Here is a 16,681-nt window from a genome sequence, read left to right as displayed (position 1 = left end):
TTGCTGTGGTGTGAATACGAAGAACCTGGTATGGTTTCTTTCAATGAGGTTTGAGTGAAGTTTTTTCTCTGATGTGGTTTCCAGAGACCCAGTCTATAGCTTCTAGGTCAGGGAAAGATTGATCATTATCAATAGATAGTTCGTGGAAAACTTCCTTTACCTGGTAGTAATATATTGTGACACAGTGCACCAAGGTCTTGCAAAATTGAGTTATATCAAAGCTAAGAAGTGCAGGGGACATACAAGGAAGGTTCTACTGTCAAAGGCATAGGTCTTACAATATTTAACTCATAATGGATCAGTTGGTGTTTTCTCATGGGAGTTGATCTAGTTACCTTTGAGGGCAGTGGTGAAATTTTGGGCAAGGTAATCCAGTTGACTTGTTAGTTTACTTTATTTCAGTTTCAAGATATCATTTGTCTGTTCATCCTTTCCAGAAGATCTAAGAATGATACAGGCAATGGTAGTGTCTTTGGGTGAATGTAAAATCTCATTTAATTGTTTGGCTACCTGTTCAGTAAGTGGGTTCTCCTTTTGCAGGAGATCTCTCCAGGGATTCCTCACAAAGGAAACACAATTTCTAATAATCATTTTTCTATTGTTGTGGCATCAGAATTTCCACAAGGGAAAGCTTCATTCCATCCTGAGACTAGGAATCTGTCACAAGAACATATTGATGTCCTATTGTCAGTAGTAATGAAATGAAATCCATCACTACCTTTTCAAGTGGTCCAGCTGATGAGGTCTTTCTAGGATTATGAGTTTGCCAGGAAAAATACTAGTCATAACCATTTTTTCTGCTTTAGAAAAATCACCCTGACAGTATTTTTTCACAGTTTGAATCATTTTGTCTACATTTTTTGTAGTGTCCACAGCCTTTAACATGGCAACTTTAGGGATTCAGGGAGAACCAGTGACTGGGCACCCAGTGAGTCCTTGTTTTGCATTAAATTTGCATCCTTTTTGATACCATTTTTATTGTTCCAGCTTAGGTACACAGCCATGTGTATTGAACAAATTAGCATAAGTAATTTGATTTGGGTCAACTTTATGGAGTTCTTTCAAGTTCTAATTTTAACATTTTCAGAACTAGCAGACTGGGCAGGATAGTCTGCTAATGTGTTTCCTTGATATTCAGGCTCATTTTTATGAGTATGAGCTTCAATTTTAATAATAACAACCTATGAGGGGAGCAGAATAGCTGAAAGAAGTTCATCTACTTGGGGTCCATTTTTGATGGGGGTACTTACTAGCGCTGAGAAAACCTCTGTTTTCAAAGCTTTCTGAAGGCATTTCTATCATCTGATAGGTTGATTTGTATGTGGCTATATAATAAGCTGTAGTAAATGCATATAATTCTACAGGTTGTACTGACTTTAATTATGAAAGAATTCCCTTTTTCATTAGTTCATTTTGAGTAGTTACATCATGTTCTGCTTTGGTAGTTTTCTTCTATATTTTTGGCATAAGATTTAACAACAGAAAATATTAATTCAGGATCATCGTCTGCCATGTTCCTGAGGCAGGACTCCTAAAGTCTGATTATCACAATTGTGAACAATTAGTTAAAAGGTTTTGGATAATAAGGCCCATTTTAATAGATTGAAAACCAGTGAATGATTATCTTCCCATAGCAAAGACTCTGGAACAGTTTTTTCTGAGGTCGTATAAAGGAGAAACCAGCAGAGAGAAACTTGGGACAAGTCTATAGTATCTGTCAAATCCACAGAAGTCTTTTTTCTTTTTTCTTTTTTTTTTTTTTTTTTTTTTTTGTGCCAGGAATTGAACCCAGAGGGGCTTTACCACTGAACCACATCCCCAGGCTTTATATTTTTTATTTTGAGAGGATTGAAGCTTTTCCATGTGAATCCCAAGTAACCTTTTCCTCCTTTTAGTTGTTCTTGTCAGGTATTTTGGGCACAGCAATGAAAAGCTGGGTAACATAGGTTTATTGGTTTTGAGGATAGGATTTGAAGGGCATAAGGTATAAGGTGTCTTTGTTGTTCACCAATAGTTTGTGGTTCCCTAATGATTTTGATTTAGTTTCCCTGTGTTTATTTAAGGGTTTTACTGGAGATAACTTACTAGAGAATCCCTTGGAGCCCCATCAGTATTGATTTTGATCTTAATAGTTAAGCCTTCAGAAGTTTTCTCCACTTTTAGCATAAAAGTCTATGCCTAAAGGAGTACATTTATTATAAGACAGATGTGAGAGTGGATGGTCTTCCCCAGTGGTGGTTCTTTACAGTGGTGACAGATGTCTCAAGGTACAGGGCTTCTTCGCTTAGGATCTACTTTTGGTTCTAATATGTACCAGGAGGTCCTCGTGGTTTTTGTCCCCATGGCTGTGTAGCTGTGAAGAGCCTTTGGGTTCTTTTTTTTTTTTATATATTTTTTATTTGTTATAATTAGTCATACATGACAGTAGAATGCATTTGACACATCATACATAAATGTAGTATAACTTGTCATTCGTCTAGTTGTATGATGTAGAGTTACACAGGTCATCTAATCATATATGCACATAGGGTAATAATGTCTGATTCATTCTACTATCATTCCTACCTGCCTCATGCCTCCTCCCCTCCCTTCACTCCCCTCTGCCTAGTCCAAAATACCTCTATTCTTCCCTTACCCTTATTGTGAATTAGCATCTGCACATCAGAGAAAACATCTGGACTTTAGGATTGGCTTATTTTGCTTAGCATAATATTCTTCAGTTCCATTTAAGGCTGAATAATATTCCATTGTGTATTTATACCACAGTTTCTTTATCCATTCATCTGTTGAAGGCCATCTAGGTTGGTTCCATGGTTAAGCTTTGTGAATTGACCTGCTAAACATTGACGTAACTGTGTTATTGTACTATGCTAATTTTAAGTCCTTTGAGTATAAACCTAGGAGTGGGATGACTGAGGCAAATGGTGGGTCCATCCAAGTTTTCTGAGGAATCTCCCTACTGCTTTCCAAAGTGGCTGCACCAATTTGCAGCTCCACCAGCAATGTGTGAATGTATCTTTTTCCCCACATTCTCACCATCATTTATTGTTGTTTTTATTCTTGACAATTGCCATTCTGACTGGAGTGAGATGGTATCTCAGTGTGGTTTTGATTTGCAATTCTCTAATTGCTAGTGATGTTGAACACTTTTTCATATATTTGTTGATATAATTGTATTTATTCTTCTATGAAGTATCTGTTCAGTCATTTTGCCTATGTATTGATTGAGTTATTTGTTTTTTTGGTGTTAAGTTTTCTGAGTTCTTTATATAACCTGGAGATTAATGCTGTAACTGATGTACATGTGGTAAAGATTTTCTCCCATTCTGTAGATATCTTCACATTCTTGATTGTTTCCTTTACTGAGAAACAGCTTTTTGGTTTGATTCATCCCATTTATTGATTCTTGATTTTACTTCTTAAACTTTAGGAATCTGGTTAAGAAAGTCAGTTCCTAAGCTGACGTGGTAGAGAACTGGGCCTACTTTTTCTTCTATTAGGCATAGAGTTTCTGTTCTAGTGCCTCAGTCTTTGATCCACTTCAAGTTCATTTTTGTGCAGGGTAAGAGGTAGGGGTTTAATTTCATTTCGCTACATATGGATTTCCAGTTTCCCATCACCATTTGTTGAATAGGCTATCTTTTCTCCAGTGAATGTTTTTGGCATCTTTGTCTAGTATGAGATAATTGTATTTATGTGGGTTTGTCTCTGTCTTCTATTCTGAAGCCTTTTGATTCTTTTAGCATTTAAACTTCCTTGTTCAAAAATTTTCTCAAAAGTGTTCTGCTATTGTGATTGACTCAGCCATAGCAGTGTTTTCTTATAAGGTCGCCAACTACTGTTCCAGAGCCCATTAGTGAGTAAGGTTTAAGAGTCTAGTAAGAAATATTTCCTGCTGTTTTAAGACCAGAATGTTTAACAAATGACATTTCGAATCTAGTCCTATAATCAGGCTGACTCATCTTTTTTCTGTTTACATGATTGAATAATAGACCATTCTGTCTTTTATGAGAAGACAATGGGGATAGCTTTTGGAAGTTTTTCAGCTGTTTTTCTGGCATCTTTTTGGCCATTCCAAGAAGTGACTCTTGAAGGGTTGTGGATACGTTTCTCAGGTTCATCCTATCCTACCTGAAGGTAGTGAGCACAATGGGCTCAGTGAGTACTTTTTGCTGGGTTCCTTGAAGCTCCTGACAGTTACTAGGTGTCTCTTTTTCTCTTTTGAATACCACCACTGCCACCAAAGTATATAAGGAAAATCTGGGACACCATAAAATTTTAACCAGCAATTCATGAATTAGGAGTGCTAGACTAAAAGAGATTTAGTGCTCCACTTTCACAGTGTTAGAGGCAAGAATTTATAGGAAATATATGGAAGCAAAATAATGAAATTATTTGATTGTGTGCAGTTACAAAATTGCCATTTTTTGTTTATCATGTCAGAACAACCCTTGTCATGTAATCATGTATTAGTTGGCTGTTATGATTGTCTGAAGTTAATTTGTTTCTGTTTAACATAAGCAGAATGAGCAGAGTGACTTAAGTGTTGCTTTTTCTTAGTTTCAGCAAGGTTAAGGCTATTTGTAACCTTTTTGAAAAATTTTAAGGATTAACTAGTGTTGTTTGCTCAGGAATTTTTCAAACTTTTCAAATTTGAATTTTACTTTAATACTTACTATCATGAAAACACCATTTTCAGATTATAAATAATAGAGAAGGCTGAGGTTATTGTAGGTGATATGGATTTTTGTAAAGATACACGGTGTTAAAAAAAAAACTTTTCATGCCACTTGTTAAAGATGGCAAGGGAAACTTTATTCAAAGGAGCCATGGAGGTAGATACAGGGGCCTTTGCAACAGGGTCTTGCAGTTGGGAAGAGAAATTGAGCTCAACTCTGACCCCAGAAAGAAAGAATAAGACGGGATTTACATCCAAAGTGCTGGGGTTGGGATCAGTAGGTAGAAGATTACTAACGGAAACACCAAGTCTAAAGTGGTTTTTGTTTCGACTGCTTTGAGGGAATGGTTGCTGCAGGCAGGCCATGGTAAGGTATTGTGGTGGTGGTCAGATAACAAATGTGGGGAATTGTCTCTAAACTGACTTCACAAGACCCATATTCAAAATGGGTTCTATGAGGACAGAGAGAGATTGGGCCTAGTCAAGCAACCAACTCAGAGGAGCCTGATTAAAGTTTTGGTTGCAGGAGAGAGTCTTTGTCAATGAGAAGTCAGATTCCAGGATAGCATCTCATGATTTGCCCAGTCACATTCCATAAATAATGGGAACATTGTTTAGGATAAAACAGCTACTCTCATATCAGAACAGCCTGCTGTGCTCATGATTCAGTTCTGACTTATCTCTGCTTTTCTATGGACTCTGCTTCCATTGCCAGTTCTATTCTTTTCTATTTCTTTCTTAGTATTTCTGATATTGCAGGGCTTTTGTGGTACTTGCTTTTCTCTGGGTCTGCTATTTTATATTCAGACTACTCTCTAGTATGGTCACATTTGGAGGTTGACTAGAATTGAATCTAGCCTTAAGTGGAGGAGGGGTAGGTTCTAAGTTGGGGAGATGAATGTGCAGTTCTGTGGGGGTTTCACCTGGATGCAGGCTTTTAACTATTTCCATGGTTATGTCACTCCTCACATGTCAGGAAAAATATAGGAGTCATTCTTGTTAAAATTATTGCTATCCTAAAAATTTTTAAAGACCATGAGGAATAGGTTTTCAACACATTCACTTGGGGACAGATACTTCCAACAGAAAGAATGTTGCCTGCTCTTTTGACCTTTCTGGGACAAGAATAAAGCTTTCTTCTTAGAAAAGATCATAATTAGTGAGTCATACCCTGTATCACAGGGACAAATTTCTAAAAAGATATTTGACCATTGAGATTTTTTTTCCATTCAACCAGTGACCCAGTCTGCAAAAGAAGGATGTTGGGCCCAGTGCTCTGAAGATGGTCAAGCATTTTGTGATTTTCTAAACTTATACAGCCTATTAAACCATCCAAGTCAACTATCTAGCATATTTGAACAACTAAATATTTAAGCATTTGTTTAGTTACTAAATTTCAACATTGTTCTAATTTCGGTGGTTGCTTATATTTCCTCTTAATTTACAATTTGTCACACAAAAGTTTTGCTTACTTGGTATTTCTCTCTCTCTCTCTCTTTTTTCATGTGTGATTAGATTACAGGAGAAATTAAGATCCTGCAAAATGCAATAATACAACAAGATAAGCGATTGACCAAAGCAATGGTCAGTGATGGTTCCTTTCATATTACTCTGCTAGTGATGCAGCTGTTAAATGAAGATGAAGTAAACATGTGAGTAATATATTTTCTTGACTATTTTCTAAATTATTACCTTAATATGGGTAAATAGCAGAACCCAAAAAGATACTGAATTTCTAAAGAAGTATTCTTTGTTATAATTTATCACAACTAATAGTCAGTGAATTAACTAAATAAATATTTCTCTTAAACTAGACTTTTTTCACTACTTGTTACTGTTCTCAAATAGTAACTCTTGGTTATTCGGGAGCTTTGCCCATGTTAATTATGTAAGCAGTCTGGAGTCTGATTCTGGAATCTAGGTTGAGATTCTAGGTAAGGATTCTGGGACCATGACACAGCCGCCTATTTTAGCTGCCTGACTTTGGGCAAATCTTTTATTCTCTTGATAGATGGAGAAAACAATAGTACCAATGCACAAAGGAGCTCTTTGTATAGGGCCTGGCATGTAGTAGGCACTAGATATCATTGAGCATTAGAGCTACTATTTTCTAGGTGAGTGAGCAATTTCAGTTTGACCTCAGTCATTCTTTGAGTCCTTGTACTCCATCCACTCCCATTCTGGGGGCATACCATAAAGGTCAAATATGTGTTGTTGTTTACTGCTTTCCAGTCTAGAGTGCAGAAACCGTACTCTTTCCCAGATCTGTGGGACACTGTGCTGAGGATTCTCCTTTTCATTTTAACTGTATGTGTATCTCATTATATGAAGCTCAAGTAAGAGCAAGAATGAATTTTCAGGTTACTTCTGCTTCCTAGCTTGACATATATGCCTCCTAAAGGAATGAGGAACAAGGCTTGAATTGGGAAGGGGGTGAGAAAAAAGGAAAGTAAATGAGAGAAAACAAAACAAATTAATAAAATATCCAGAAACATTACGAGTACTGGAGTTATGTCCTTTACACAATACAATCTCATGTCATGACTTTAGAGATCAGTCTTCTGATCTGTCACAAGCTTATTTGTGTGGCCTTGAGTACCTTGCAGGGTCTGAGAGGACAAAGATTTTTGTTTGACTCAGTTGAATGATCACTTTGCTCTGATCTTTTGAAAGAGAACCCAAGAAGATATGGCACAAAAAGCAGATGACTGAGACAGAGGACTAGTGCCCTCTTTGTGTTAGGTCTACTAGGGTGTTTTTTTTTTTTTTTTTTTTTTTTAAAGTATGAAATCTACTGTTTCTGGATGGAAAGTTTTAACCTTTCTCATGGCCCACCTTGGCATATAGATTTATTTAAAATGAATGTGTTGAATTCCCCCAGTTTGTGATAGATGAGCCGGAAGTGGCTGTTCTGTTTTCACATGCCTTATCTCACGACACACAGCAAAGGACAATATTGAATTAGAAGTATGTATACTGCGTCCTTTTGAATGACCATAAATACAATTAGGTAAGATTGTATTTAGGATGTGCATTTGCTGGTACCATGAGAAATGTTGACATTTACAAAGCTGATCTAAGAAGTAATATATCATGATGTCATGACAAAGAAATGAGACTGAGTATAAAAGTCATGTGAGAAAATCAGTTAAAAATGTTCTAATGAAGACTAACTTAGAAATATGAAAGATCTAGAAAAAACCATAAATACAATTTTTTTCACACATTTGGTGAACAAATCATTGATCAAGATAATTTAATGGTTTATCCGAAGGACGTTTAAAGGCTTTTTTGTATAGTAAAAGCATGCTTATTTCTTTTTTAAGTACTTGCTGCCCTCTAGTGAGATCTTAATTTTTCTCATAATAAAGTACTATACTGAAATTCTGTTTAATATAGAAATAATTTATTCTAATTTCGAAAATATTCAAAATCTGATAATGTCTAGTTCAATAGTAAATATTTATTTTTATAAGGAAAGGTAGATTTGAAACACAGAGTAACTCTACAATGGACTAAACAACTATATCAAGCATATAACTACAGTTGGGAAATATAATTAGACATTTTATTTGAATCAATCCAAGTACAATAAATTATATTTTTATAGAGATTATCATATTTTAAAAATAATATGTATTAAGTTTAAGAATTCTAGAACTTTCAAGTAATCTAATATAGGTTCTGTGTTTGTTTTTCAGATATATTATTAGTAATTGTTTTGAGTTGTGTATGCACTATTTCCTTGGTGAAAAGTTTCTTGATTGACTATAAAATAGTATTTACTTTCATGTTTTTGATAGCAATCATAATTAGGGAAAGATTTAGTTATACAGTTTTTGTTTAAAATTAATATTAGTTTTATACTGGGTGCATTGGCACACACCTGTAAACTTTGCAACTTGGGAAGTTGAGGCAGGAGGATTGCAAGTTTGAGGCCAGTCTGGGTAATCTAACAAGACCCTCAGGAACTTACGGAGGTGCTGTCTCAAAATAAAAAAAATAAAAAAGCCTGGGGGGGGTGTAGCTCAGTGATAAAGTACCTCTGGGTTTAATCTCTGGTACTTAAATAAAATTAATGAGTTAATGGTAGTTTTAATTATATAGGTTAAATTTAGAAGATATTTTGAGTTTTAAAATAATACAAATATAAAAAGTAATTTATCTTTTGGAAACGAATTAGTTTGTTCCTTATTTGGTTCTGTATGTTTTATTACTTCACATGTTACTGAAAAAGAAATTATCTCTTACCAGTGGTATTGATGCGCTTTTGGAATTAAAGCCACTCATAGAAGAAATCCTCCAAGGCAAACATTTGACTTTGCCCTTTCAAGGGATTGACACTTTTGGAAATCAGGTTGGCTTTGTGAAGTTGGCAGAAGGAGATCACATAAACCCACTTTTGGAGATAGCAGGTAAAATAGAAACACCTCATCTGTTGAAGAAGCAATTTTTTTTTTTTTTTTTTCATTTTTGTATCAGAGATTGACATCTTCTAATTTTGGGGAGGCAGTAAAACCTCACTTTATAAGTGATTTGTTTTGGTATTTGCTTGTGTACATACAAAGAGAATCATATTGTCTGTGCTTTTTCAGGACATACTTGTCCACTTAGTTAGCTAATATATATTAATCATATATTACATAATAATTATATGTATATATAATTTATTTATTTTTAGTACTGAGGATTTAACCTTGGGGTGCTTTAGCACTGAGCTATATCCCTAGACCTTTACAAATTATTATTATTATTCCGTTTTTAGGTTTCATTCTTTATTTCAGAAGTTAGTTCTTACTGTTAATGGACCACCAAAAATTTGAATAGAGGCTACTGTGTGAAATGAACTCATTGAAGGATATATTAAAAAAATTTAAACTATAATGCAAAAGCTTTGTTCCCCCAAAACAGATTTTTTAATCAGTAAAAGTAGTCAACACTTATCAAACATAATATGTAAATTAGCTTTACAAGAGATTTGGGGATCTAACTCAACTAAAAGAAAATATTAGCTAACAAACCTGTGATAACTGGCCAAAAATTTTAAATTTTGAGACAGGGTCTCAATAAATTTCTGAGGCCAGCCTTGAACTTGAGATCGTCCTGCCTCATTCTCCTGAGCAGTTGAGATTACAGGCATGTACCACCTTTCCACTTGATATTACATTGTTTCTATGCAGTTTAATAATTGTTCATTTAAAAACACACCTTTAATTGAGGGAAGCTTGGAGTAAAGATTAGTTTTCATTATTGGCAAGTTTTATTTTGTGCACTTAAGATACATGTGATGATGTTTTATGAATGACAATGTTTTTATAGGGCATGATCATTATTCATACTAGTTGTTGAAATAGAATGATCAATTGTAGTATTCAGTATATGGTTTAAGTTCACTTAGTTCATTATCCATTCAGGTATAGCAAACACAGAGTTGTTTAGTTAACTTTTTAATAGAAGATTTCTCTTATTTCCTTGATGTGTTTTTATACACATTTCTTTTGGGTTGTGAATGTAAAATTCACTATTGATGTTACTGGTGAAACATCCATGTTAATATTACTAGGGTTTTTATAAATTTATCCCCTCTAAATTAATTTCTTTTACATAATGTTGGGCCCCAGGAATTATACTTTAGTAGGAATAAGTCATTCCTTCAACATGGCAAATAATTAGTATCAACTAGATGCTTGGAATAGAAAACTTAAAAAAAAGTGTTCCACAGGGGGTATTGCAATACCAGAACTTCAACTATACTACAAAGCAATAGTAACAAAAACAACATGGTACTGGCACCAAAATAGACAGGTAGATCAACGGTACAGAATAGAGGACATGGACACAAACCCAAATAAATACAATTTTCTCATATTAGACAAATATGCCAAAAATATGCAATGGAGAAAAGATAGCTTCTTCAACAAATGGTGCTGGGAAAACTGGAAATCCATATGCAACAGAATGAAACTAAACCCCTATCTCTCACCCTGCACAAAAATCAACTCACAATGGATCAAGGACCGTGAAGTCAGACCAGAGACCCTGCATCTTATAGAAGAAAAAGTAGGTCCAAATCTTCACCTTGTTGGCTTAGGCTCAGACTTCCTTAACAGGACTCCCATAGCACAAGAAATAAAAGCAAGAATCAACAACTGGGATAGATTCAAACTAAAAAGCTTTCTCTCAGCAAAGGAAACTATCAGCAATGCGAAGAGAGAGCCTACACAGTGGGAGAATATCTTTGCCACTCATACTTCAGATAGAGCACTAATTTCCAGAATATATAAAGAACTCAAACTCTACACCAAGAACACAAATAACCCAGTTGACAAATGGGCTAAGGATATGAACAGACATTTCACAGAAGAAGATCTACAAGCAATCAACAAACATATGAAAAAATGTTTATCATCTTTAGTAATAAGAGAAATGCAAATCAAAACTACCCTAAGATTCCATCTCACCCCAATTAGAATGGCGATTATCAAGAATACAAGCAATAATAGGTGTTGGAGAGGATTGCTGGTGGGGCTGCAAGTTAGTGCAGCCACTCTGGAAAGCAGTGTAGAGATTCCTTAGAAAACTTGGAATGGACCCACCATTTGACCCAGCTATCCCACTCCTTGGCCTATACCCAAAGGACTTAAAATCAGCATACTACAGAGATACAGCCACATCAATGTTCATAGCTGCTCAATTCACAATAGCCAGACTCTGGAACTAACCTAGATGTCCTCCAATTGATGAATGGATAAAGAAACTGTTGTACATATATACAATGGAATAATACTCAGCCATAAAGAATAATAAAATTATGGCATTTGCAGGCAAATGGATGAAATTGGAGAATATCATGCTAAGTGAGATAAGCCAATCTCAAAAAACCAAAGGACGAATGATCTCGCTGATAAGCAGATAATGACACATAATGGGGGGTGGGAGGGGGGCAAGAATGGAGGAAGGAGGGACTGTCTAGAGGGAAAAGAGGAGTGGGAGGGGTTGGGGGGGAAGGAAAAAAAAACAATGAATCAAACATCATTACCCTATGTAAATGTATGATTACGCAAATGGTATGCTGTTACTCCATGTACAAACAGAAACAACATGTATCCCATTTGTTTACAATAAAAATAAATTAAATGAAAAAAATATGTTCCTTGTCCTCTAAGGAACTTGCAGTATTGTACAGAAATAATTAAGTAAGCAATTATAGTGCAACACTGCCTGTACATAGAGACAGGTATAGAGTTTTTGGGGCAAGTAGGAGAAGAGGTCTGTACTGAGGAAGGTTTCATAGGTCATGTAGCATTGAGCTGAGGTTTGATGGTAAGTAAAGTTTCTGTGGTTGGGCATATTGGAAGAAGACATTCCAGGCCGAAGGAAGAGCATGTACAAAGAAATTCAGAGCATATTTAGGGACTCAGAAGTAATTTAGTTTTATTGGAGTATTAATTGCAAATCTAGGGGTATCAGTAAAATGAGATCCATATGTGTGGAGAAAAATGAAAGTGAAATAAGAGCTTGAGGGAAGTGGTAAAAGTTTGGAATAGTGAGCAAGGGAAATTGAAGGTGAAGATTTACTAAGCAATGTGTAGTGGGATTGCAGAGCAATGCAAAATATGCATTTGGGATAAGATTCCAAAAATTTATAATTTGTTATTTTTTCAGGTAGTAGTCTAATATTTAGGTGTGGGAGTGGAAAGGGGAAACCAATTTACCTCATACTTGAGTCCTTACATGGTAGATGTGTTAAAAGGACAAGGAATCAAGACACTGGTCAAGAGGGTGTTTGAGCATTTGACGTGTTACATTGTTGGGGTATTCATTAGGGAATGTAATGAAGTCTAGATGGGGCTCATGCTTGGAAGAAGACTGGAGCAATAGAACTGAAGGTTAGTGTTAGCAGGAAGTCCAGGATGAGAGAGTTAGAAGGATTAGAAGTTGTGACCAGAGCAGTATATTGGATTTTAAGAATTTAGGAAAGTTTTGGTTAACAGAGGAAACTTCTTTCTTTAACTTAACAAAGAAAAAAAAAAAATGGTATGATTAAGTTTCAAATACAAGACAAAATTTATTGAAACTCAGTATAGAGTTCAGTAAGGTTTCTAGATACAAGATCAATGTACAAAAATGATAGATAATTATATCTAATTTTCTAAGAGGCATGATTTATTATATCAGCAGAAACAATTAGAATGTATAGGAGTTATTCTACCAAAGAATATTCAAGACTTTTATGGGAAAATATTTTGGCTCTTGCATTTTTATTGGGTATAGTAGTCACAACGCTTTTTTCATTTTTTTCTTTCCTTTTCACTTGTTGCTAGATCATTTCTTTTCTTGAGAACTGCATTCCTAGACTAAGCTAGACTATTACTGAAAACTTGGTCCTTGTCCGCAATGCCATTCCAATAATGAGGACACAGTTTTGAGAAAAAAGAAAAAAGAAGTTTTATTACTTTGCTAGCAAAGGATAAACACAGGGGACTTCTGTCCCAGAGGCTGTGATTTTGACCATCATGGAGAACAGAGGGCTTTTAAAGAGATGATTCAAAGGCTACATTCCAGGTGTGCTGTGTTGGGGGTGAAATTCATGTGTGGCCTTGAGAGACAGATGTTTCTTAGATCTTCTGGCACCATCTATGAAGTCTGAATTACTTCATTCCTGTGATGTGAGTTTGCTCAAGGACAGATAACTAGGCTTAAGATGGGAAGAAGAGGATTCTTGCTCCCACCCGACCCCCATAGTTAAGGAGGGGGAAAGGGGAAAAGACAGGAAGTCAGTTCCTTTCAGTTTTAAAATGGGTCCCTGTTACAAGACTATCAGAAAATTACATATATATGTAGATAAAACCATACCAGTATTTGTAGAATTAATATTACAGAATTGCTTTTGCCATAATTTTGGCTTATATTGATGATTTTATAAGGAAAAAGTTTGTGGAAATTTTGTGTTTATTTTAAGGGTGTTATTTAAAATGTAAATGCTAATTATAAATATTGTAAAATTTGATTAGAATATTTATTTATTTACTCGATACCAGGGGTTGAATCCAGGGACACTTTACCACAAAGCTATATCCACAGACCTTTTTTTTTTTTTTAAATTAATTTTTTTAATTTAATTTTTTAAATTTTTTTATTGTAAACAAATGGGATACATGTTGTTTCTGTTTGTTCATGGAGTAACAGCATACCATTTGCATATTCATACATTTACATACAGTAATGATGTTTGATTCATTCCATTATTTTACCTTTACCCCCCACCCCTCCCACCTCTCTTTTCCCTCTATACAATCCCTCCTTCCTCCATTCTTGTCCCCCTCCCACCCCCCATTATGTGTCATCATTCGCTTATCAGTGAGATCATTCGTCTTTTGGATTTTTTAGATTGGCTTATCTCACTTAGCATGATATTCTCCAATTTCATCCATTTGCCTGCAAATGCCATAATTTTATCATTCTTTATAGTTGAGTAATATTCCATTGTGTATATATATCACAGTTTCTTTATCCATTTATCAATTGAAGGGCATCTAGGTTGGTTCCATAGTCTGGCTATTGTGAATTGAGCAGCTGTGAACATTGATGTGTCTGTATCTCTGTAGTATGCTGATTTTAAGTCCTTTGGGTATAGGCCAAGGAGTGGGATAGCTGGGTCAAAAGGTAGGTCCATTCCAAGCTTTCTGAGGAATCTCCACACTGCTTTCCAGAGTGGCTGCACTAATTTGCAACCCCACCAGCAATGTATGAGTGTACCTTTTTCCCCACATCCTCTCCAACACCTATTGTTGCTTGTGTTCTTGATAATCGCCATTCTAATTGGGGTGAGATGGAATCTTAGTGTAGTTTTGATTTGCATTTCTCTTATTACTAGAGATGTTGAACATTTTTCCATATGTTTGTTGATTGCTTGTAGATCTTCTTCTGTGAGGTGTCTGTTCATTTCCTTAGCCCATTTGTCGATTTGGTTGTTTGAATTCTTGGTGTAGAGTTTTTTGAGTTCTTTATAGATTCTGGAGATTAGTGCTCTATCTGAAGTATGAGTGGCAAAGATTTTCTCCCACTCTGTAGGCTGTCTCTTCACATTGTTGATAGTTTCCTTTGCTGAGAGAAAGCTATTTAGTTTGAATCTATCCCAGTTATTGATTCTTGCATTTATTTCTTTCCACAGACCTTTTTAAAAGAATGTTTTTAAGATTTGAGACAGGGTTTTGCTAGGTTGCCCAGGTTGACCTCAAACTTTCCATCTTCCTGCTTCATCCTTCCAAGTAGCTGGGATTACAGCTGTGTTCCATAGTACCCTGTAGAATAGTTATTTTTAAATTTCAATATCAAGTCTTTGTCCTTGAAGAAGACTTTTTTTTTTTTAATCTTATTTTAAATCTCATGAATGTTGAAAATTTAATTTGTTTTTGGAGTTAGAATTGTTGCTTGAAATCTTAGAATTTGGTTTATGGTTTGATTCATTTTAAAATATAGGATATAATGTTCTTTTTGTGCACTTTCCTTGTATCTAACTTCATCTTGTTTTTTGAGTTTTAGTCTCCTTTTGTCTCTTTTTTCTTATTTTGAATGTATTTATCTATCTTGTAGGGCACACTTCTTTGAAGTCATCTTAAACCCTATTTTGGGGGTAGGGTAGAACAAAGTATGTATAAACAAACATGCAAACAAATAAACAATGTTTACTAGTCAAGTAGGACTTAAAAATCATTAATTGGTCAAGGAAAAGGTAACTCTTAGAGTTTTAATGGCAAATCCTTTAGGAATTGATGCCCACAGTAAGGAAACTTAATCTGTTTTTCTTGAACCTGGAGAAAATACTAGAATTAAATCTTTTCTTTTGTCATATAAATACCACTGTACTCAAGAAACATTTCTTATTAGTCATTCATTCATTGTTCTTTTAAATAATTCAATGAATGCTTGCAACATTGAGAATTCCATCCATTCTTTGGAAATATTCTCACAAAACCATTTCCCAATATTGATGAAAGATCCATTGTGTGCTAAAGAATGTGAAATCTCACCAGCTTTTGATATGAATGTGAACCCAAGAAAATTAGTTTGTAATTTTAGCAAAGGCCACTGCCTCTGTAATTTCTTTTCTTAATTCCAAAGGTATTAGGTACTGTTGCTTAAATATATTTATGTTTTCTAAAAATTTCAACCATGTTAACAAAAAATGAAAAACAGAATTCTGTTCCCCTTATGCAATTTCTGTTTGTTATGCTTGCTTTTAATCTCTTAGGTGGATGTTGTACTGTTGCTTTTGGTTATGGTTTTTATGCACATTCGTAAGAAATCTAAATTTTTTTTTTTGGAACTTTTGTTATACATAGTAGTTGGGATCATCCTGACAAACTCATACATACATGGAAATGGATTTCAGTTTGTGATCCCTTTTTCCCATTCATCCTCCTTCCCCTCTTCCATTCTCCTTCCTTTACTCTATTTGACTTACTTTTTCTCATCTATTAGTTTATATTTGATTGGTTCTTCATATTATCCTATCCTTCCCTCCCCCTTTACTTTGTTTTACACCTCCTTCCACATATGAAAATGGACTTCTGAGTTTCTGAGTTTTACTTATTTCACTTAGCATGATATTCTACATTTCCATCCATGTAGCAGCATATGCTCCATAATTTCGTTCTTTCTTTATGGCCGAGTAGAACTCCATTGTATACATATACCACAGTTTCTTAATCATTTGTCTATTGATGGGTATCTGGGTTGATTCTAGGGAAAACTGTCATGGAATTATATTTTACCACTTAATTGAATTGTTGCCCCTGCATAATTGTTGCACCCTGTTTTTTTGAGTCCAAAAATAGGTTTATAAACTTTCATCATGTAATTGTCCCATTGTATGATTCTGTTCCTAAGGCCTCTTAGAAGGTAAACAAGGATGCAATGCATTCACCAATGGAATAAGGATGCATATTTGTCATCTTGTACACTGTGAGCTGCAGCCTAGAATTTTCTGTGCATGTACAT

At 35.0% G+C, this 16,681-nt stretch overlaps 1 protein-coding gene across 10 annotated transcripts in view; it reads left to right on the top strand.

Annotated features, from left to right (window-relative positions):
• Positions 1 to 16,681, top strand: part of AKAP7 (A-kinase anchoring protein 7) — a 205,448-nt gene that overhangs the window by 26,064 nt on the left and 162,703 nt on the right. For all 10 annotated transcript variants that reach the window (XM_079148206.1, XM_079148212.1, XM_079148200.1 and 7 more), the window contains 2 exons: positions 6,194 to 6,330; positions 8,933 to 9,093. In XM_079148206.1, the coding sequence (XP_079004332.1) occupies positions 6,194 to 6,330; positions 8,933 to 9,093 (298 nt within the window). The remainder of the gene's footprint in view (positions 1 to 6,193; positions 6,331 to 8,932; positions 9,094 to 16,681) is intronic.

The sequence above is a fragment of the Sciurus vulgaris genome (assembly GCF_902686455.1).
Source record: "Sciurus vulgaris genome assembly, chromosome: 7".
NCBI classification, from domain to species: Eukaryota; Metazoa; Chordata; class Mammalia; order Rodentia; family Sciuridae; genus Sciurus; species Sciurus vulgaris.
This window is presented reverse-complemented; position numbering and strand designations above follow the sequence as displayed.